Source organism: Neolamprologus multifasciatus, chromosome 23 (genome assembly GCF_963576455.1).
Source record: "Neolamprologus multifasciatus chromosome 23, fNeoMul1.2, whole genome shotgun sequence".
Lineage (NCBI taxonomy): Eukaryota > Metazoa > Chordata > Actinopteri > Cichliformes > Cichlidae > Neolamprologus > Neolamprologus multifasciatus.
This window is the reverse complement of record NC_140460.1, coordinates 39,995,624-40,016,093: the sequence shown is the minus strand read 5'-3', so window position 1 is coordinate 40,016,093 and position 20,470 is coordinate 39,995,624. Positions and strand designations below refer to the sequence as shown.

The window sequence follows — 20,470 nt, the reverse complement described above, 5'->3', positions numbered from 1 at the left end:
AGCTCCGGCATTTTACTCTACGATGCTCTCGACAAACAATAAATGGAAATGAGGGTATATATATATATATATATATATATATATATATATATATATATATATAAATATATAAATTTTATTTATTTTTTAAATAGAATAAAAGTTTAAGATTGCTTAATATGCACTAAATGGGAAAGCATATGTATTTGTTGTGCAATAAAATGTTGATTCTGATTATAGTATCAATATATTAAAAAGTTAGTTTATAAGGTAACAAAGTCACATGCTACACGGTGAAATCTGAGAAGACATGGGGTAACCTGGAACAGTGTAAGTCAATACAAAGATCGATTTGAAAGATGATGTCAAACAGTCTTGAGATAACGCTCTTCATTTATAAGTGGACAGCTCTGCCGTCCAATGAGGGGCAGGCACTTCCCCTCACCGTGCGAACGCTGAGCTCGTATTTCCTCTCCGCCGACGGTCCCAGCAGTGCAGCAGCGGTGCGATGCTCACTCTCCAACCTTAAGCTTCATTTCTTCCCCCTTCTCTTCCCCCCCAAGCACCCTTAAAGCGGGGATACCTCGTGTCTTTTATACCTTTCTTCATTTTTCTTTTTCTCGAACAAGCAGCTCCAGGTTTTTGGACATGCCTAACATCGTGCTTTTTAGCGGGAGCTCCCACCACGACCTGTCCCAGAAAGTGGCGGATCGGCTGGGACTGGAGCTGGGGAAAGTGATAACGAAGAAATTTAGCAACCAGGAGACATGGTGAGTATATTTGGGATTGGAAGACTATGCTAGTTATCTTGACATTAACGCGTAACGGGTGTGTTGTCTTCTCTTTTTGCCCTCAGTGCTTCGGCTCGGTGTCCCCCATGTGGGAGGGTTAGCTTCTGGCTAACAATAGTTTACTATTCACGTCTACACGTGACTAGCTAACCACATGTAAACATAGCAGGTTAGCTTGCTAAAGTTGGGGCGTCCTTTATCGGACACCTGCGCTATCCTTATCATTGAGGACTTGTTTTATTACTTAAAATGCTTTGTTTACCTGTCTTGCGTGCGTTCAAAACAACAGGTGTAAACCAGCGTCACGTAACACTTTCTTAATGCCGTATTTTGTATCTGCGTCGCAAACTCCACAACGAGCTCGTGGCTGATAAAACTCGACTTTGTAGCCATTTAAAGGGATTTTCTGTTAGCTAGGAAGACGCTACTTTTGAGAACGGAATAAACTGTTACTGCTGTTAAATAATTTAAGTTAAACTGTGGTTATTCCGGTATAACTGATTCAAGCCTCGCTCGTCGTTGTCTTGGTTAAAGTGCGCTGGTGTGCGGGGGTCAACTACGTCCGATAATGGATGCTGGTTTACCCTGCTGTCATTTTAACACACTCTTGAGTTAGCTTGCTAACTTCATAGACCGAAATATGGCTAAACGCTTGTAAAGGCATCTGAAGGCCACAGAGATGCATTACATGTTAAATAAGAGCACAGCTCGTGTTTCTGTGTCATTAGTGCCTCTGTGTATGAGGGAAGTTAGTTAACTGTCCACTGGTTGTGTCACATGCGCTTAATTTGAGCTTATATCCACAATAGCCGAGCTCACCATTAGTTTATCCGGTGCCCACGCGCATGCGTCTACCCTTGTTTAATAACTTTCAGCTTTCCACAGGGCTTTTATTACTTTTACTGCTTGTGGACTTGAACGTGTGCAGCCTGTCTGAACTCTCCTGCGGGATGATGACCTTTTGGTTTCATGTGTGCCTGTTTGCATGCTTGTGCTGACCCCAAGCTCTCAGGCCCCAGCAGCTTCAGATTCAGCACATATGGAGCTGCACGGGCTTCTTTTGGATGGAGTAACACGAGAAGTGTAGTGTCTTGATTTTTTTGGGGGGCTGCAGTGACCATTTCATTGCTGAGGGGGTTACTCAGAGATGATTTCCTTGGGTGATGCACTCCTGCACTCGACTGCATCTGTTTGGTCATCTGCAGTCTCTCCTAAAGGTGTCTGGATCCTTTTTCCATTCACAGCTTTAAAAAACAAAAAAATACAGGGAAAACTCTTGATTATCTGCGGCGTGTTTGCTCTCCTGGGAACGCAGCTGTGTGTGCGACACAAAACAAAGATTATTTTCTCATCCTCTCACAATAAAGGGAGGCGATGGCAGCTCTTCTCAAATCTTCCGACTAAGACTTCACTTTGTGATAAAAACAAGAGCGTAAATCCCTGGGAATAAAACGGCATGGAGACTTTTTATTTGTGCTCTTTGTTTCCTTGATGATCAGGCTGCAGGCTGGGGAAATACTCGACTGTTACTCAGCTCAAGCTGATGGAGTTGAAAGACCCAGACATGGAGAATAAAGGGAGAATTTGAGGCTATTAGTGGACTAACTTTGCAGACGTAGGAGCGATATACAGTATCAGTGTTTGCACAGCCTCTGCTGATGTAATTAAGTTCTATTAACTGTTTGTCTAATCAATATTTGGGTAAGTCTGAGATTACCTCTTAACATCATCTGTCCCTTAAAAGAAAGCTGGCATCGAATCCAGGTCAGATCAGGTTTAATGAAATGATTTCAATACGCTGATCTGTTGGTGCGGTTACAGATGAATTGGATGGGATTACAGTAGTAATTGGATTACATTATCTTTTTATATAAACAGAGTAGTGGCTGCTGTCACTTCATCACACTTAATATGTTTGACTTTTGGACAGCTGACCGCACAAAAGCACGTGTAAACATGCCGCCCATTTAAATAAATGCAGCTTTTGTGGCAGTGTGATTCTCCCTCTGCATGGCTGTGCGTGCAGTGATCACATGACTGAGGTTGACGGGACTCGGTCATCTCACACAGAGGAATGTCTCACACACACACACACACACAGTGTCAGCGTCACATGTTCAACCTGAGCAGAGGGACTCAGCCCAAACTTGGCCTTTAACACTAAAACCTGCAGGTCTCATAGTGCAGTTTGTGTGAGTGTCGGCTGAGTGGGCAAACACGCAATAAGGTAAATGTATTGTTGGGGATTTCATGAGCATCACAGAACCACTGTAGTTTAATATCAAATAGATTTATAATATAATGTGGTCGAGTGCTTTGTTGTTGTTGTTGTTTTTCTTTTACCTGGATTTAAGCAACAAGACACCAAAGTTATTTTTCTGTCTTTGTGTTCAGTTTATGTCTCTGGTAATTTTGCATCATGCCTTTTGGAGATTTTTTTTTTTTGGGGGTGGGGGGGTTGTTTTGAGGCTATATTCTGTCTCTAGAGTCTTTTAAAGTCTCTTTGTGGCTTTTTAGAGTTTAGTTTCTCTTTGTGGTCTTGTGCCTCTGACTTGTATCTCTTTGGAAGTGGTTTTACTAGGGCTGCACGACTAATCGTTAGAAAATCGCGATCTCATTTCCAAATGACAACGATTTAAAAAAAAAAAAAAAAAAAAAGACGACGACGATTGTACCGCATTTTGATCCGGGACGTAATCTGCATAAAAACAAGCGCTCACTCTTCCTGCTCAACAAATGACAAGGGCGGAGCCTTATACCACGTGATACAGAAGCTGGCTGCTAAAATTAGCAGGAAAAAACAACGGAGAGCACGTCAGGGATGACGAGAAAGTGACAGGAGAAAATCCGTCCCGGTCAACCACCCAAACATCAATAACGGGAACCTTATACAGCGCTTCCCTATACACGTCGAACTCCCGCAGGCACAAAGAAATTACGGAGGCTATTACTTATAACCTGACCAAAGATATGGCTCCATCAACACTGTGCAAAACGAGGGATTTAGGAAAATGATCAACACCCTAGACAAACGCTACACAGTGCCGTCCCGCAACTATGTTTCTATTGTTGCACTACCTGCTCTATACACGCAGTGTCGAGCAACGGTGGAGACGGAAGTTCAAGCAGTACAACATTTTGTGGCAACGACAAAACGTGAGACATTTGTTGTTTTTATGTTTATTTATTGTTTTTATGTTCAGTCTCAACTGTTACGAAGTTGATGTGCAGTTAATAAGAGCAATAAATATTTATACTGGAAAAGAAAATCGTGAGAGAATCGTGATCTCAATTCTAAGTCAAAAAATCGTGCAGCGTGAGTTTTTACCCTGTGAGTTTTCTTTATGCGTTTTTTCCTTTTTGTGTCATTTTGAGTCTGTTTTTGGTGACTTTGAATCTTTTTGACTGTATTTGACGTTTTTGTTTGCTTTGAGTCTCATTCTGCGTCTTTAGAAACTCTAACGATTGTTTCTCATCTCTCTCTTTTTTTGTGGTCATTTAAAGTCTTTGTGGCTTTTGTTGTGTCTCTGTGGTCTTGTTCCACATTGGTTAAATTGTCTGTTTACAAGTGGTTTTGGTCGTTCTGTCAAATGTCTCATTGTCTCTTCAGCCTTGTTTCTTTGGTCGTTTTACTCAAAGGTCACAGGGTCGTGTGTCTGTGTGGCTGCTTGGTTTCAGTCCCAGCTCTAGTCTGAGGTGTAAAGTAAATTCTTTTGCCTACATTTTTGTTATACAGTGTGGAAATTGGGGAAAGTGTGCGTGGTGAAGATGTGTACATCATTCAGAGCGGCTGTGGGGAAATTAACGACAACCTAATGGAACTGCTAATCATGATAAACGCCTGCAAGATCGCCTCGTCATCCCGCGTCACTGCCGTCATCCCCTGCTTCCCTTACGCCCGACAGGACAAGAAGGACAAGGTAACCGCCTCACCACCCCAACACCAGAAAGTGTTCAGAACCAAAGAAGTACAAACGTCACCTCTGGTTGTTCCTGCGAGCTACATATATATTTATATGGCTTTAATCCTGTAAATTTATCCCCAGGCTGCGGTGCAGCTGTGAGCTTACACAAACATAAATGGTCCTGTGGGCGCCGGCTCGAGTGGAGGCTGCTGAGTAAACACACAATGAGTGATAATCTGTCTTTGTAGGAGACGTTAAAATGCAGATTTCAAAACCTCAAGAACGAGACCCAACAGGTCCCCGGAGAACGTTTGTTTCCCTCTGGCAGGTTGACGCATTAACTTAATCGCAGTGACGTTTTAATAAGAAATCCTTCAAGGTCAGCAGCGGCGTTGGTCTGCAGTCACACTGACGTGTCAGAAACCGGCTCGAGCTGCTGATCTTGTAAATCATTATCTCGTGTTGCCACAGTTGTTTGTGTGATCCGTGTGGAAAATCACGTCTGTGCGAAGCAGCGAGACGGACGCGGCGTTCAACTGATTAGCACCTGCAGAGGTTCTGATCCAGCGCATTAGTGTCCTGTCCTCTGACTCCACCTTCACTGCGTGTGCGCCGAGCTCCACTTAATAAAGTGTCATCGTAGCATGTGAGGGTCAAAGCTCTGTGGACACTTTCTTACCTCATCCTTGTTTACACCAGATAAAGATTCGACTTTAAAAACGTGCCGATTTCAGGCTTCCTGCCAGATTCTGTTCGTTTGGAAATCAAACTTAACCCGGTTCATGTTTCACAACACAAACAGCAAAGCTGTCGCTGGGATTTCTAGTACATATATTGTTGGTGGCTGTCAGGTTACCTGGAGAAAAGGCTGATGTGTGTCAGATTACACAAGAACTGGACTGAAAATCAGTGGCAGCAGTGATGGGGGGGGATCAGTCCACATACTACTTACAGATATGACAGACAGCCTTGAGTTCAGGCTGTGCTGAAATATGAAGGTAAATATTGACTTTCAAGCTCATTAGAATTGTACAAACTCTGTTTTTGTTCTGTTTGCACGAGCGTCAACAGATCTGCACCATTTCCCCAGCAAACTGTAAAGACATGAGGTGTGACTCTAGACTTTTGCACTACAGGATATAATAACCATATTTACATATTCATTCTGAACAACAAGCTCATTTTGTGCTAAATTATTTATTTATTTTAAGTTTAGCTAAATTTGATCAAGGCTGAAAAAGCCGCCCACCTCCACCATAAATAAGTGGAAGAAAATAGACGGATGGAGAAAACGGCTCTAAGTTTCTACAGAGCTGTAACGTGTTTCAGGTGAATGATGAACGTCCTCCTGACAGCTAAAATCTTTTTCTCTCACACACTTCAGACTCCACTCACAGCTGCTCACTTTATCCTGGTGCAGTGAGCAACTCGCCATCATGAATATCCAAGCGCCACATTTAGTCTAATCACCGGCATAAGCGCCGCTCCACCGTCACGAACACGTATTCGAGTGTTCTGTCAACAAGCCCTGACGCGCATGTCTCCTGGCGCCTCTCGAGTAGACGCATCAGCTAAACAGCACAGGCCCCGAGCGGCAGCCAGACCTACATTGCTGGAGTGGCACACCCCCCCCCCCCCCCCCCCCCCCCCCAAAGCAAGGACAAAGACGGAGCCGTCTGCATGTGCCTTCAGCAGCCGACAATTACAACACACAAACTTTGAACTTTGTAACAAAACAAAGGAGGTTTTATTTAGGTTGCTGGAGCTTTTACAGCTTTAGTTTCATTTTTGTAAATAAAATGTGTGAAAAGGAAAAGCTGCTTAACATCCGCACAAATGTTCAAAGGTGCTGCGAGTCAACATAAAGTGATTATACAAACAGTAGGGAAAAAAGTCCTTTCAGCGTATCTACCCGTGTATACTTACCTCCAACGACTGTCTCAATGCTTCCTCAGAGCCGAGCACCCATATCAGCCAAACTGGTGGCTAACATGTTGTCGGTGGCTGGTGCGGACCACATCATCACCATGGACCTGCACGCGTCACAGATCCAGGTTGGTGCACCAGCGTTTCCACCTCTTACTGCCAAACTTGACGTAAAGACTGAGAAATCGCCACATAAAGTGCCTGTTAGCACCTCTAAGGCTACGTTCACACTGCAGGCGAAAGCGCATCAAATCCCACTTTTCTGACCCTGAACGGCACAAATCCGATATTTTCAAATCCGATCTGGGTCACTTTCGTATGTGGTACTGAATCCGATACATATCCGATGTTTTAGAAAGCTGCTGTTTGAACGGTCATGTCGCACTAAATCCGTCTTTTACGTCACCGACACAAGACAGATGCCAATTATCAGCTCCGGAGAAGACATCGCGAACACTTCCTGGCCATCCAGTGTAGATGTCAGTGAAACTGTTGGGAAGACAACGTTGGAGAAACGTGAACATTTTATTTGTACTGCATAATCTGCAGATTCTGACAGAAATCTGTAACTATCCTTTGAAGCAGCGCTCCTCTAAAACAGCAATAAGGATCATTATTAGGTTATTTACATTATTATGTAAATAACTGAATAATTTAAAGCAAAAATTGGGAAACGTAAAGTCCGAAGTCTTTATATTAAGGACCATCAGTCAAACAATACTGTTTGCTCTGAGTCTAAACAGAGCGCCTTGTGTGTGACGTCTTCTTTTGCGCATGCGGCCGCTTTGAGCGTTCACACTAGAGCGTGTTTGCTGTCACATTTTATTTGTAGTGTGAACGAGCAGACAAAAAAATCGGATTTGATCAAAAAATCGGAATTGAGCATCAAGACCTGCAGAGTGAACGTAGCCTTAGTCTCACACGCTAACACTAAAAAGTAAATCAAGCTGGGTGACTTAGAGGGCTGCACAGGTGCTTGTAGATGAGTCTAATACTGCTGGTAGCTTCATACTAAGCTGCCAGTTTCACAGCAACAGTTTAACAGAGTGATTTGAAGGTGAATGTATGTTTTGATCCAGTTCTGTTTGTGCTGCACGTGTTGTGTTTGCATACATAAAGAGCTAATTATCGTTTTACTCTGGTCCGGTTTTGTTTTTAAGGGCTTCTTCGACATTGCTGTGGACAACTTGTACGCCGAGCCCGCCGTCCTGCAGTGGATCAAAGAACACATTCCTGAGTGGAAGAACTGCATCATCGTGTCTCCAGATGCAGGAGGAGCCAAACGGTAAGCTGCAGCGACACGAGATAGCGGGGTTAAGGAGCACCACGTATCTCTGCATGATGTGGAATGCTAATAAGCTGCAGACGGACCGTGTGCAGTGAACTATGACCACTGTTTATTTATTTGTGCCGTCTTCAAATTCAAACTTCATGTCCCATCATGCCTGTGTCTCCTAAGCGTCTCTGAGAGGTTTCTGGATCATGACTGGAGTCCAGGTTTGGGTGCGCAAGAGCGTGACGTGCAAGGCTGTGCCATATCTGACTGTACGCAATTGTATCATTATATTGCGTTATCAGCGATATAGCAATGCGTTGCGTGTCCTTTCCCTCGTGCTGTGGGTGAAAATTACTGATGTGATGTAAAGGAGGGCTTTAAGCAACTCCTTAAAGCGCTCGACCCGACACGAAGATCCCAGGTAGAAAAATGTTTTCAGTTTCTAGTGTGAGGCTAGTTTTCTACTGCAGGCTCATTTTATGCTGTGTCACTGCAGTTGTGTTACTGTGCTGCAGCTGCTGGCACCTCGTGGCAGGAGATTTACTCTTTGAATTAGGCAATGTGCCGTCAGTGGCAGCGGCTCATTGGAAAAGTAGTGTTTGCTCTAATAAATGCTGCGAGCTGCAGTCACCGATACAACACAGTTCAGTATTTCTTTTTTCTGTGTGAGTGTTGTGATGTCATTTTGGGGCTGTGTTGCTCACCCTTAGCAACGACGTGTCTGTAAATCCTCAGTGCTGATGGTGACTGTGAGCAAAAACCACATCGTGAGGTTGAAGGAATGACCACAGAGTGTTAAGCACACGTTATGGGCAGTGTTGGGGAGTAACGGAATACATGTACCGCCGTTACGTATTTAAAATACAAAATATGAGTAACTGTATTCTGTTACAGTTACCGTTTAAAAAGGTGGTATTTAGAATACAGTTACTTTGTTGAAATAAATGGATTACACGGCGGTACTTCCCTGTTTCATATTGTGGCGGGTCAGGACTGTTTGGGTTTTGTTTGACAGCTACGTTCTGTTGTTCCAGGCGGCAGCGTTACGGTTGCCATAGTTACAGGGTGACGCTCTCTCTCTGCGTGTTTCCTGGGTGAGAGAGGCCTTTTTGTTGTTGTGCTAAGCTAATAGGCAGAATGCTACAGGTATAGCTCTAAAGAATGTAGCATCATAGGCAGTGTAGTCCGTGCTGCAGGGAGAATGGACTGCCATACACGTTATGTGTCTGTGAGCGAGGGAGGGAGAAAAAGGAAAAGTACGAGCTGTCATCGAGCAAAAACGGGAGCTGGAAGCATGTAAATATAATAATAACCACTGCAGCCAAGAAGAGTGCCTGACGAGCCCAGTTGTAAGTAAGCTATTAAGACTCGACTGTACACCGTGTTCGTGTTTTCCTCCAAAAACAATAAGTTCTATTGGAGCAGCCTTTCAACGCCTCTCTCTGTCTCTGCTAGCAAAGTTGACCCAGACAACAAAGTAAAGCTAGTTTTCGGCTACTAGCCCAACACGAACCCACCGTATTAGCCAGAGGTCCCTTTACTACGGTTCGGAGCCGCGGACCTTCAGTAACAGTAATAAATCACGTTACAGAATACATTTTGGGGCATGTAATCTGTAATCTGTAATGGAATACATTTTAAAAGTAACCTTCCCAACACTGGTTATGGGATCACTACAAAAAAAATGATGCCTCATGGAAGGTTCCTGAAGGGGAGTATGGGCAGCTGGCCAAACAGCAACGCTGGGGGAGTAAAGGCCATAAAACCTGGACAGGAGCTTCTCCTCAGTAAAAAAGCTTCTTTTCCACCAGCAGCTGCTTGACTTGGCTCATCTGTTTTTAGGGTTTCCCATTATTAGGTGGTAGCATTTAAAATGTGACGTCAGCAGACTGCGCGCCACCGATTGGACGAGGAAAATTATTCCACACTAACCAACGCCGCGTCCAATGACAATGTGCAGATGTTTACCATCTGTTTGGCAGCAGGTGTACCGTCACCTCGATGTGCCCCATTGTTGTGTTTGTGTCACATACAAATGACATCACAGGACATCCGGGCCACGTTGCTATAACAACTCCACCCACATTGAAGTGGTACTAACGGAAAACAACTGAAATAGAGTCGGTTGGGTTTATGCTGGTGGAAAAGAGGCAATAAAAAACAGACAAAAGGCTCTTATGTGTCACATTATATTTTATCACCTGCCCGGTATCACCTGATTGGTGCATGACTGGTAAAGCATGATGGAGGTAGCATCGTGCTGCGGTGGCTGAGACAAAACTCTGAGGGATGTGTCTCCGACCACATCAAAGGTCCTGAAGGTGTCCGTGCACCTGGTCATATCAAGAACACACTGACCCCCACCCCCACCCCCCATCTGTTTGGCCATTCGTTTGTATTCAGTGTAGATCTATGATGTGGGAAAATATATTTCGATGTTTAATGTAGGGGAAAGTGAAGGTACTTCAGGGTCTGCTGGTGCTGCAGATGGCTGATGTGCTGATTAAAGCTTTAACTCTGAGTCTTTTCACAGTGACATTAGGAGAGATCAGCAGAACCTCGGTGATTATCATCTGCTTAGTTTGCCAACTGCTCGCCATTTTGGAAGTTATTTGATGTCATCCTCTAGAGAAACTGCGGGGATTTCAGTGACAGCTTTGTAGTCGACTTGTTTGAGAAGCAATTAAGGGTTGAGTCTGTGCATATCCCTCCTCTTTCCTGTCCTCGCTCAGCGTGACGTCCATCGCGGACCGTCTGAATGTGGACTTCGCTCTCATCCACAAAGAGAGGAAGAAGGCCAACGAGGTGGACCGCATGGTGCTGGTCGGTGACGTCAAGGACCGCGTGGCCATCCTGGTGGACGACATGGCCGACACCTGCGGCACCATCTGCCACGCTGCCGACAAGTCAGTGTCACTGAGATGGTTTTGTCTTTGGCTCGTTTCACATAAATGTATAAAAATGTAGTGACTGTTTTTGGTAATTGTTCCACTTTTAGGCTAATCGATGCTGGAGCTGTGAAGGTCTACGCCATCCTCACGCACGGCATATTCTCAGGTCCGGCCATATCTCGCATCAACAGCGCCCCGTTCGAGGCTGTGGTGGTGACCAACACCATCCCGCAGGAGGAGAAGATGAAGGCCTGCCCGAAAATACAGGTATACACAACACCTGCTGTCTTTAGATGAGATGGTGCACAGAACTCAACCGACTGATGTTCGGTTGGTTGGGATCGCCACTGGCTACAACAGTGCAGCAGCTTATTCTACCAGTTTACCACTTTGGCAGTGCTAAAGGTGTCCAGACCTTCAGCGGTGGATAGTGTGGATCCTGTTTGGATTTCCAGGAACTAAATTTGGCTAATTAGGTGTAAAACTGCAGCTGAAGTTCCTCAAACTCCCTCATGTAGTTCTGTGGTTATAAATGCTCAGCTTTTGAGTAGAACCACACTGTAAGATCATAATGCAACAGTGACATCCAGTGGTATGACCTGTTCAGCTTCACAGGCCTGGTTCTTAGCTGACAGCTCGATGTGATAAAGCTGCTGAGGCAAACACTTGGCATCAGGTTGAGCTTTTGTTTGTCTGCAGTTTCTCTCCTTCAGGGAAATGTTGCTGTTGTAAGTCATTTTTCTTTAATTCTGTTAGAAACTTCCAGATTCCTGAGAATTCAAACACCAAAATGTAGCCGACAAAAATGGATGTTAGGTTAGTTTTAATTTTTTCTTACTTATGACCATTCTACATATTTCCATCATCTCTTTCTTACTATGTCTTTCTCCTCCTCCACTGCTCTCTCCAAGCCTCCTCTCTGACCTGAACTCAGGGCTCTGACACATGAAAACGTGCTTATTTATTACCAATGTTGCTAAAAATTACTTATCTGCGTATCAGACATGCAACTCTTCTGTCTCTAGATGGCTGATGAGCTGGCTAACCAACAACAACAAACAGCTGGTTATAAGCTAGCATAATGCTGGCTAACATTAGGCTAGCATAATGCTGGCTAACATTAGGCTAGCATAATGCTGGCTAACATTAGGCTAGCATAATGCTGGCTAACATTAGGCTAGCATAATGCTGGCTAACATTAGGCTAGCATAATGCTGGCTAACATTAGGCTAGCATAATGCTGGCTAACATTAGGCTAGCATAATGCTGGCTAACATTAGGCTAGCATAATGCTGGCTAACATTAGGCTAGCATAATGCTGGCTAACATTAGGCTAGCATAATGCTGGCTAACATTAGGCTCAAATTTCCTGAACGTCACACTTTCCCTCTGAACAGTTGAACTACTCTCACGTGTGAGAGATCGTTCACCAAGTGTCCAAGTCTGACAACGTTAGAGCCACTTCAAAGAAAGTTTCCCTTAGGGCTGCTCGATTATGGCAAAAATGCTAATCACAATTATTTTCACTGAAATTGAGATCTCGATTATTTGACGATATTTATTTAACAATAACAATGTGTTGAATAATGACTTTAAAGATTGTCATAAAATAGTGTGCAAATACTGATAACAGTGCAAAGCAGTTTGCAATATAAAAATAAATGAAAAATGTAAACATCTATGTTTAGTGAACTTTGCAGTGTTGCTCTGTGGTGCAGCTACGGCACTGTAGCAAAGTTTACACAAGATGTCTACTTGATCCACGTCTGACTCTGCGAACCCATAATGTTTCCACACCACTGAAGGTTTTTTTTTGCCTCTCTTTTCAACCAACGGCAGTCACTCTCCTCCCCAAATAACTTCTGCTTAGCTTTCCGAGCTTCCCTCGGGTCCTCTTAATTGTTGTGACGCGTGTTCGAAACGCAGAGAGATGCGCTCGATTTGCCACACGGAGCAACGCGAGAGTAAAGCAAGAGGGAGGGGCTAATAATCGGCTCAGTCATTTTTAATGATGGTTGAAAGCCCAGATCGTAATTTAGATTAAAATTCGATTAATTGAGCAGCCCTAGTGTCCCTAACAGCGGCAAAAACAGCAACGCTTACCGACTGCGAAGGTCTGGAAAAGCTCAACAACTCCCCTCAGCATCGCTGTCATCACTGACTCATCGACTCGTATCAGGCTCCTTTCAGGAAACTTTACAGCCTCCTGCAGAGTAAATTGTTGTGAGTGCTTCACACCCAGCATGTTGGGGTAAACGGTGATCTGTCAGCCTGTGCTCACTAGACGAACACTGGCCAGAGCATTTTATAGTGTTTTATACACAAACAGTTGTAGAAACAGGGTGGACAGCCACGGCTCTCCTGCAGTTAAACAGGCCGTGCAACAAAAAAGAAGAAGAAGAAGGCTGGAGGAGGTATGCAGCAGATGTGATTTGTGCTACTTTCTATCTCACGTTACAAACTCGTTATTTCCTGCAGGTCATCGACATCTCCATGATCCTGGCGGAGGCCATCAGGAGAACCCACAACGGCGAGTCAGTGTCCTACCTCTTCAGCCACGTACCCTTGTAGAGAACGGGAGCTCGTCGGGCCACGGGGCCAACGCTTTCGGGCACATCTCCTCCAGTTAAGGCTGAAAACAAAAGAGGCCTGATGGGTTTCAGCCAAAAGCCCATGTGACTGTTTAAAGGTCACGCCCACACATTGCCCTTTACATCTCACCCAGCAGACAGAGAAATATCACTTCCTCCTCCGAAGACCAACTTTGTATTTATGAGCTTTTTTAGTTTTTTGTGCCCCCCCCCCTCTCTCTCAGTATTGCTAACCTTGAGCCCAACACTCATTGGCCTCCACTTTAACCAAAGGGTCCATTATGTAACACCGTGTATTATTTGTACCTCACTTTAAATTAAGCATTCCACTGTGTCATGGTCAGCGATATTTCTGGCCCATTATGCTTCACAAAGTAATAAAACATGAAAATGTATCCCCGTCCCCTGCTGTCACTGAAGTGTTTGCTTTTTCAGAGCTGCTGAAAGTATTCTAGTTGTAGCCGAACTCTTTAACACTTTGATTCTGGTAGTTTAAGCTTAGCGCCGTATTCCTGAGCGTAGTTTAAAAGCTGCATGGCGAGCGTAACTGTACCGACGTGACCACGGGCACAGAGTCGAGTCAGAGAGCTCAAACACTTTGTTTTAGTTCCTCGTTTCTTGCCTGGTTCAGCTGCACGATGTTAGGGCAGCCTTCCTTCCTGAGAATCGCACTAAAAGGAGATTTAACTACGAATACGAGAACACGAGGTCACGATGAGAAATGGAGCATAAAGCTTTGTTCTAGTGTAGATTTCAGCTGTAATTTGTTTCTTTTAAAGGTGAATCAGCTGTAATGGGTCACATTTGCCTGCAGGTGGATTGAAAAGTTGGCATAAAAATGTGATTTCTTCTCTTTTTATATATACATATATATATATCTGTGTAACACTTTGACAATAAAGCTTTTGACATTGGCTTACCGACGCTCTCCTCATCATCTCTGCGCTCCTGTTTAGTGGCACTAAAGAAAAACATGAGCAGCAACATTGTAAAAGTGGTAAGATGGGGGTAAAAATGTTCTCAGCTGACAAGTTTTGGGTGGAATATACACTCACCTGACACTTTGTTAGGTACACCTTGTTAGTAGTTGGTTGGATCCTCTTTTTTGCTTTCAGAGCTGCTTTAACTGTCCTGTAAGGTGCTGGAAACAAAGATTTTGATTCGTATTCACATGACAGCATCACAACGTTGCTGTAGATTCGTTGGCTGCACAGCCTCCTGTTCCAGTTTACCGAACTGAGACTGGTGACTGTGGAGGCCGTTTGAGTCCAGTGAACTCCAGTTTGAGGGTTATTGAGCATCATCCTGCTGGAAGAAACCGTGAGAAGATGAATGGACGTGGTCAGCAAACACACTCAGGCAGTTTAAACGATGCTCGAGGGGCTCAAAGTGTGCCAAGAAAATATCCCCCACACGTTACACCACCAGGAGAGGGAGCTGGTCTGATTCTACCTTCTGAATATTACAGCAGATCAAGACTCATCAGACCAGACGACGTTTTCTAGTCTTCTAATGTCCAACTTTGGTGGATCTGTTTGAACTGTAGCTTTAGATTGCTGTTGTTAACAGGAGTGACTCGCAGTGTGGTCTTCTGCTGCTGTAGCACATCTGTATCAAGGTTCAATGCATTTTACACTCAGACTCTTCTGCATACCTCAGCTGTGAAATTATTTGAGTTATTGTTGCCTTCCTGTCATCTCAAAGCAGTCTGGCCTTTCTCCTCTCACCTCTGGCATCAACGAGACGTTTTCTCCCAGAGAACTGCTGCTCACTGGAGATTCACTCTTTCACACCATTCTGGTGGCTGTGTGGGAAACACTCAGACCAGCCCACACTTAGATCACCTTCCTTCCCCATTCTGATTCTCAGTTTGACCTTCAGCAGGTTTGATGTGTCCACATAAATAAATGAGGTGAGTTGCTGCCATGTGATTGGCTGATTACATATTTGAGTTAAAGAACAATTGAACAGTATTTGTAAACTTGCACAAATACACAGTTCATGTAAAGCACAGAACGTCTTAGAAAGATAAATAAATAATCTCTGTCTTTATCTCAGAGGCCCTTTGACTTGTTTCTGACGTCTAAAAGGAGGTCACACCTTTAACTGTTCCCAAGTTAGGATCCTAATAAACCCCGTTTACAGCCCGACTATGTGAATGCGCGCAGAGAAGCTGAGTTGTTGCTGATTGTGATGGTGATTGAAGAAAGTTTAAAGGCTGCATTTTTGGCAAATGCACTTACATACATTGTTCTTAATGCTTTCAGTATCAAAGCTCTTGCCAGTGAGGTGGGAGGAAAAGAAGACCACAGAGAAGATCCATGGATGTATTGAAGGTCGTAATGAGAGGTGGTGTGACAGGATGGGGAGGCGGCATGTCTGATGACCCTTCAGAGACGCCTGAACTTATGTATCGGTGCATTACTGTGTCTATATTTTCCTAATCAAAGCCTCTGTGGAGGAAATGTATTTCTGCAGTTTAATCAGAGTCTCAATAAAGACGTCCAGGGAGTCTCTGGGGAGGTCAAAGGTCACAATTTAGTATAGAACTCCCTAACTTATGGTTGGATTTCCCACTTAAAGGCAGATCCTTTGGATTCAAGATGAGTTTCTCCAATCTAATCTACAAATTAATCACAATGGAAATGTTGCAAAAAGAGGGAGACGCACAGCTCAAATGAAGCTGCCACCAGGTGGAGCCCAGCACGCACGGAAGTGCAGTCAGTGGCACGTGGAAGTCATATCAGGAAGGACGCAGTTTTTTAACAATTTTCCACAGGTCAGGCTTTCAGAGAGAGATTTCCAGATCAAACTGAGCGAACGCAAAAGAGCCACTCAGTCAGACGCGCTGATGTTGCACTCAGTGCAGTGGCATCATGTTATGAAACGAGTGGAGTGGAGTGTACCATTCAGCTCAGTGGGGATTTCACAGTAAAAACACGGACACAAAAAGCAGAAATCCACATCTTTCCATTCCGTTCATCTGTCACGTAATAATAATGATAATAATAATAATAAGAGCTTACTTCAAGAGGTGGTGGTTGTGTGTGTGTGTGTGTGTGTGGATGTGGATGGAGCATTCAGAGCTTTCCTCCAGCAGGGGGCAACGGAGGACGGTCTGGGGGAGCGGTGATGTCAGATGTCATTAGCATATTTCTGAGTATATCTAACGCTTGCGCAAAGACGCGCCACTACTGCTGCAACAGCGCGCCGAGCACAACGTTTCCAGACATCAGCCGACACATCGGTGAGTAAACAGCTGCTCGGCATCTCGTGCTGCTTTTCTTCTTTTGTGATCAGCCTCTTTGTGCTTCACCGTGTGCAGCTGGGGGAGCTGAGACTGTCGATGCGGGTAAATGCGCAGTGGAGTGGATGTTGTGCCAAAAGTGATGCCACAGCAAAGAAAAAGGAGACAGAAGATGATTCGATTTTTCCCTCGTTTCTTTCTGTCCTTGAGTCAAGAGGGTTGCAGGTTTTTCTAAGATCCCATCAGAGTAAATGTGACAGCAGGGTGGGCGTGTGTGCAGCGTCTTTGTCTCAAGCATATCAGCCCATTTCCTTTGTTGCTCTGTGTGTGTGTGTGTGTGTGTGTGTGTGTGTGTGTGTGTGTGTGTGTGTGTGTGTGTGTGTGTGTGTGTGTGTGAGGGAGTCAAAGAGGGAGCCCTGCACCCACCTGGTTCCCTTCATAAAACCACGCATTTAGATATTTTCCCTCGTGGGTTTGTTCGAGCAAATGTTTAGGGTGGAGGTTTAAATTTTTTTTTTTTTTTTTTTTTTTTTTAACGAGCTGGGTGAAGCAGCTGAACGCCAATCAGGGCGGTGGTTCCTTGAAGATTGCGCACCAAAGGGAGAAGTACGTAACAAGTGAATTTTGCGGATGTTGTGCGCAGTTTCCAGGCTAGTGGACGCTCAGAAATCCATATTTTCCGACATTTAGAATATTACAGTTTTTTATTCACTCAGCGTCATATTTTAAATAATGCGCACAAGTTGACTCCCCCCCCCCTTTTTTTTTCTCCCCCTCATATTTCTCCTCGCTGTGCCCAGCATGGGAACTCCTATTGTTATGTAAATGCGCGCTGAACGCCTTGGACGGGCTTCATTGTCTTCCCCCCTCCCTGTGTGCAACATCCCGGTGTGTGCGTGCACTTTTTGTGTGCGTGTGTTGGGTAACGGGATGGATGGCAGGCAGTCAAATCAGGCAGGGCTGAGCCGCAGGCGAACAAAAGAAGGCGGACTCATCGGCGGCACATTCGAGGGAAAAAGTAGTCTGCGGTTGCGCAGTCAACTTCATCTCGAGCCGTCGATTTCTGGTGGCTGAGATTTTTAGGCAACGCCCTTCGACTGATTAAAAATGTCAGCTTGGTCCACATGCTCGGTGCTTTCTGCCCTTTCCAGAAATCAAATAAAAGTCATTGACATGTCAGATTTGATGCGCCGTGTTTATTTAGTGTTTTGTTTTTTGTTGCACAGCTTTGCGTGGTGAGGCGGGAGGAATAATATTAATCATCTCCCTGGTTGTTCCATCTTTTCTCAGACTAACTGCAACAATGAGCGACAAGCCCGACCTTGCAGAGGTGGAGAAGTTCGACAAGTCCAAGCTGAAGAAGACAGAGACGCAGGAGAAGAATCCCCTGCCTACGAAAGAAAGTTGGTGTCCTCGTTTCTTCTGGATTCCTCTTTTTTTTTTGCACGATTCTTGTCGTATCATTCCTTACCCCTCCTTCTTTCCTCTCTCCTCTCCTTCACAGCCATCGAACAGGAGAAGCAAGCGACGTCGTGAAGCCCCCGCCTCCCGTCATGCACTGTACACCCCTCACCCCTCCTCCTGCATTGCCTTGTTTTCAGTCACTTCTTTTTAGCTGTATAACTCTGTAACCGAAATTATGAAACGATAACCAAGCTGCACAGCCTGTGGATGGATGATGCCTTCGCCAGAGCGCCCACCCCGACCCCCACCCCTTTACTACTGTCACCTTTAACCACCGTCATGCTCGTCCTTCCGCCAGGGAAGAGATGAGGAAGATTTCTGAGGCAGAGAGGGAAGGGAGGGGACTGCAGAAGATGGTCCGTGAATGTGCACGTCTGTCCTTTTAACACCGCCTTGACCACCAAGATCGACGTGCAGTGTCAAGAGGGCGAGAGGCCTGAGGGATGGGGCGTGGCCTGCGTCCCAGGAAGCTCATCACCGTCTCACCAAAACCCACCAACCACCACCCAACTTTCTGTGTGGCTGCTTTTGCGCCAAAGCTGAGGCGTCAAGCTTTTTTTGGTTTTGTTTTTGTTGTTTTTCTAATTTTCGGAAATGCACAACTTCGTCTGTACGCTGGCCAAAATGTACCCCCCCTCCCCCCACAACCTGGAAAAAGAAACTGATACTGTTGTTTCAGTGTTTTCTTTTTTTTTTCTTTTGTATGTACACAAGGATTTAAGAAAGTGTAACGGATGCCATCTAGATTCTGGGAGATGCGGTGAAAATGTAACGTGCTTTGGCCCTTTTTCGTTTGTTTTGTGGAGTGATTCAGGGCGGCTTCGGTGTCGTCTCTGAATCGTTTCAAATGAGAGAAAAGGAAAGAAATGATTCTGCCAATCGATTCCATGTGTTTGCTTTGAACCGTAGAGCGAAATTCTTTTGGAGTTTTGTATATTCCCAGCAGTCATGTTACTCTGCCACAAACCATTACCAGAAATGGAAAGAAAAAGCAGTGAAATGTTGTAATAAAAAAATTTGTTACTAAAGAGGTGTGCTGCAAGAGTCTTTATCTGCACATTTAAATGTCCCCCACCCTGCATGCTCTATAACAATCCTCACACTTGAAGGTACAGTTAGCAGGAATGTAAATTGGCTCCAGCTTACAGTTCAAGTCTTAGTCTAACCTACTTTCCACACTACCTCACTCTTACCTTCCTATAGGCTTACTTAACGGATGAGGCACCATTGAAAGGCTTAAACGTCTTCCACGGCAGGGATTTACCAGCACAGGAGATGAGGGTTTGTTTGTTTTTTTTAAATGTTGTGTATGTGTCGAGGTGGCGGAAGGGAAATGAAAGTTGTTAAACCACCTGCCATGAATCTTTCCTCTAGAGGAAGCTGTGAACACCACTGTCAGCTCGAATTACACTTGAAAAGCCTGAGCTGTGGAGCAAATGATCTCAAGTTCAGGAAGTAGACTGGACCAGCTGAACTGATTGTGTAGGGCACTCTAACAGCTACAGGTCTGATTTGATGCAGCATGAACGTGCTGTACTGAATGAAAGGGGAGAATATAACAAGTTAGCTATTAGCTGGGTCGGTGAGCGGTGGCTTATTGGGACAGGATGGCCGTGACCCAGCAGGAGATTTGCTCAGCCCTTCACCCTAAACTGCATTAATCCTAATTTAGCCACCGCCTACGCAGCCTTACTGTTATTACCATGACATCCGTAAGACTCCCCGTCAGCAGCATGCATGCAGAGAACCTGCTGCATTTGTAAAGGTGGACATAATTCACGAGAGACCTTTTATTCAGGCTCTGGAGGAGCAGAGCCCTCATTGGCTTGCTTAGCACGGGCGTAGCGATGAATGCCTGAACTATCAGCTAATGAATTCTGCAAGTAAGTCAGATGAGTCTTTGCTGCAGGACTGACTCTGTGCATTTCCCCGGGGTGGGGGCTCGCAATCACTAAAGACAAATGCAAAGAGGAGACACCATCATCATCGTCAGAGTTTGCCTCTTCTCAGCCGAAGACGGGCTTGATCTCGGTCCACATAACAGTCCGAAGGTCTTACGTGCTAGTGTAAGTGGATTAGTGTTAAGTCAGAGGCTGTTAATAAGGTATTAATCTGCATTGAGGAGGAGGGGTAGGGCACTACGGCGGGGAGAGCGGGCCCGGTCTTCACTCGGATGGGATTACAGCCGCCTGCGGTTCAACAGCACGCTGTGCGCCTCCACTCGGGTCTGCATCAGGACCCCCAGAGAAAGTGACGGAGAATCGGGGTGCTGTCTAGGGAAGAAGGGGAAAGGGGAGATTTGAAGGGAGGGGTGCGTCAGATGTGTCAGCACTGTGAGCTCGTTGGGAACCTATGGGTGTCCTGCCTGGTAACCCATGGCAACAGCTGCTGCTGAGTCAC

At 45.0% G+C, this 20,470-nt stretch overlaps 2 protein-coding genes across 2 annotated transcripts; both read left to right on the top strand.

Annotated features, from left to right (window-relative positions):
- Nucleotides 1-391: 391 nt before the first annotated feature.
- On the top strand, nt 392-14,278 carry LOC146492316 (ribose-phosphate pyrophosphokinase 2-like). The gene is made up of 7 exons (XM_085151205.1): nt 392-749; nt 4,507-4,690; nt 6,631-6,729; nt 7,762-7,886; nt 10,610-10,783; nt 10,876-11,035; nt 13,247-14,278. Exons 1-7 carry the CDS (start codon nt 628-630, stop codon nt 13,337-13,339), a joined length of 957 nt encoding a protein of 318 aa, XP_085007331.1. The 5' UTR covers nt 392-627; the 3' UTR covers nt 13,340-14,278.
- A 2,170-nt stretch (nt 14,279-16,448) lies between these two features.
- Nucleotides 16,449-19,098, top strand: LOC146492315 (thymosin beta-12). The gene is made up of 3 exons (XM_085151206.1): nt 16,449-16,606; nt 17,897-18,009; nt 18,111-19,098. Exons 2-3 carry the CDS (start codon nt 17,910-17,912, stop codon nt 18,140-18,142), a joined length of 132 nt encoding a protein of 43 aa, XP_085007332.1. The 5' UTR covers nt 16,449-16,606; nt 17,897-17,909; the 3' UTR covers nt 18,143-19,098.
- Nucleotides 19,099-20,470: the final 1,372 nt, after the last annotated feature.

Coding starts and splice junctions, on each gene's coding strand:
- LOC146492316 (XM_085151205.1), top strand. CDS start 628: ATGCCTAACATCGTGCTTTTTAGCGGGAGCTCCCACCACGACCTGTCC. Junction 4,691..6,630: donor GACAGGACAAGAAGGACAAG/GTAACCGCCTCA, acceptor ATGCTTCCTCAG/AGCCGAGCACCCATATCAGC. Junction 7,887..10,609: donor GATGCAGGAGGAGCCAAACG/GTAAGCTGCAGC, acceptor GTCCTCGCTCAG/CGTGACGTCCATCGCGGACC.
- LOC146492315 (XM_085151206.1), top strand. CDS start 17,910: ATGAGCGACAAGCCCGACCTTGCAGAGGTGGAGAAGTTCGACAAGTCC. Junction 18,010..18,110: donor TCCCCTGCCTACGAAAGAAA/GTTGGTGTCCTC, acceptor TCTCCTTCACAG/CCATCGAACAGGAGAAGCAA.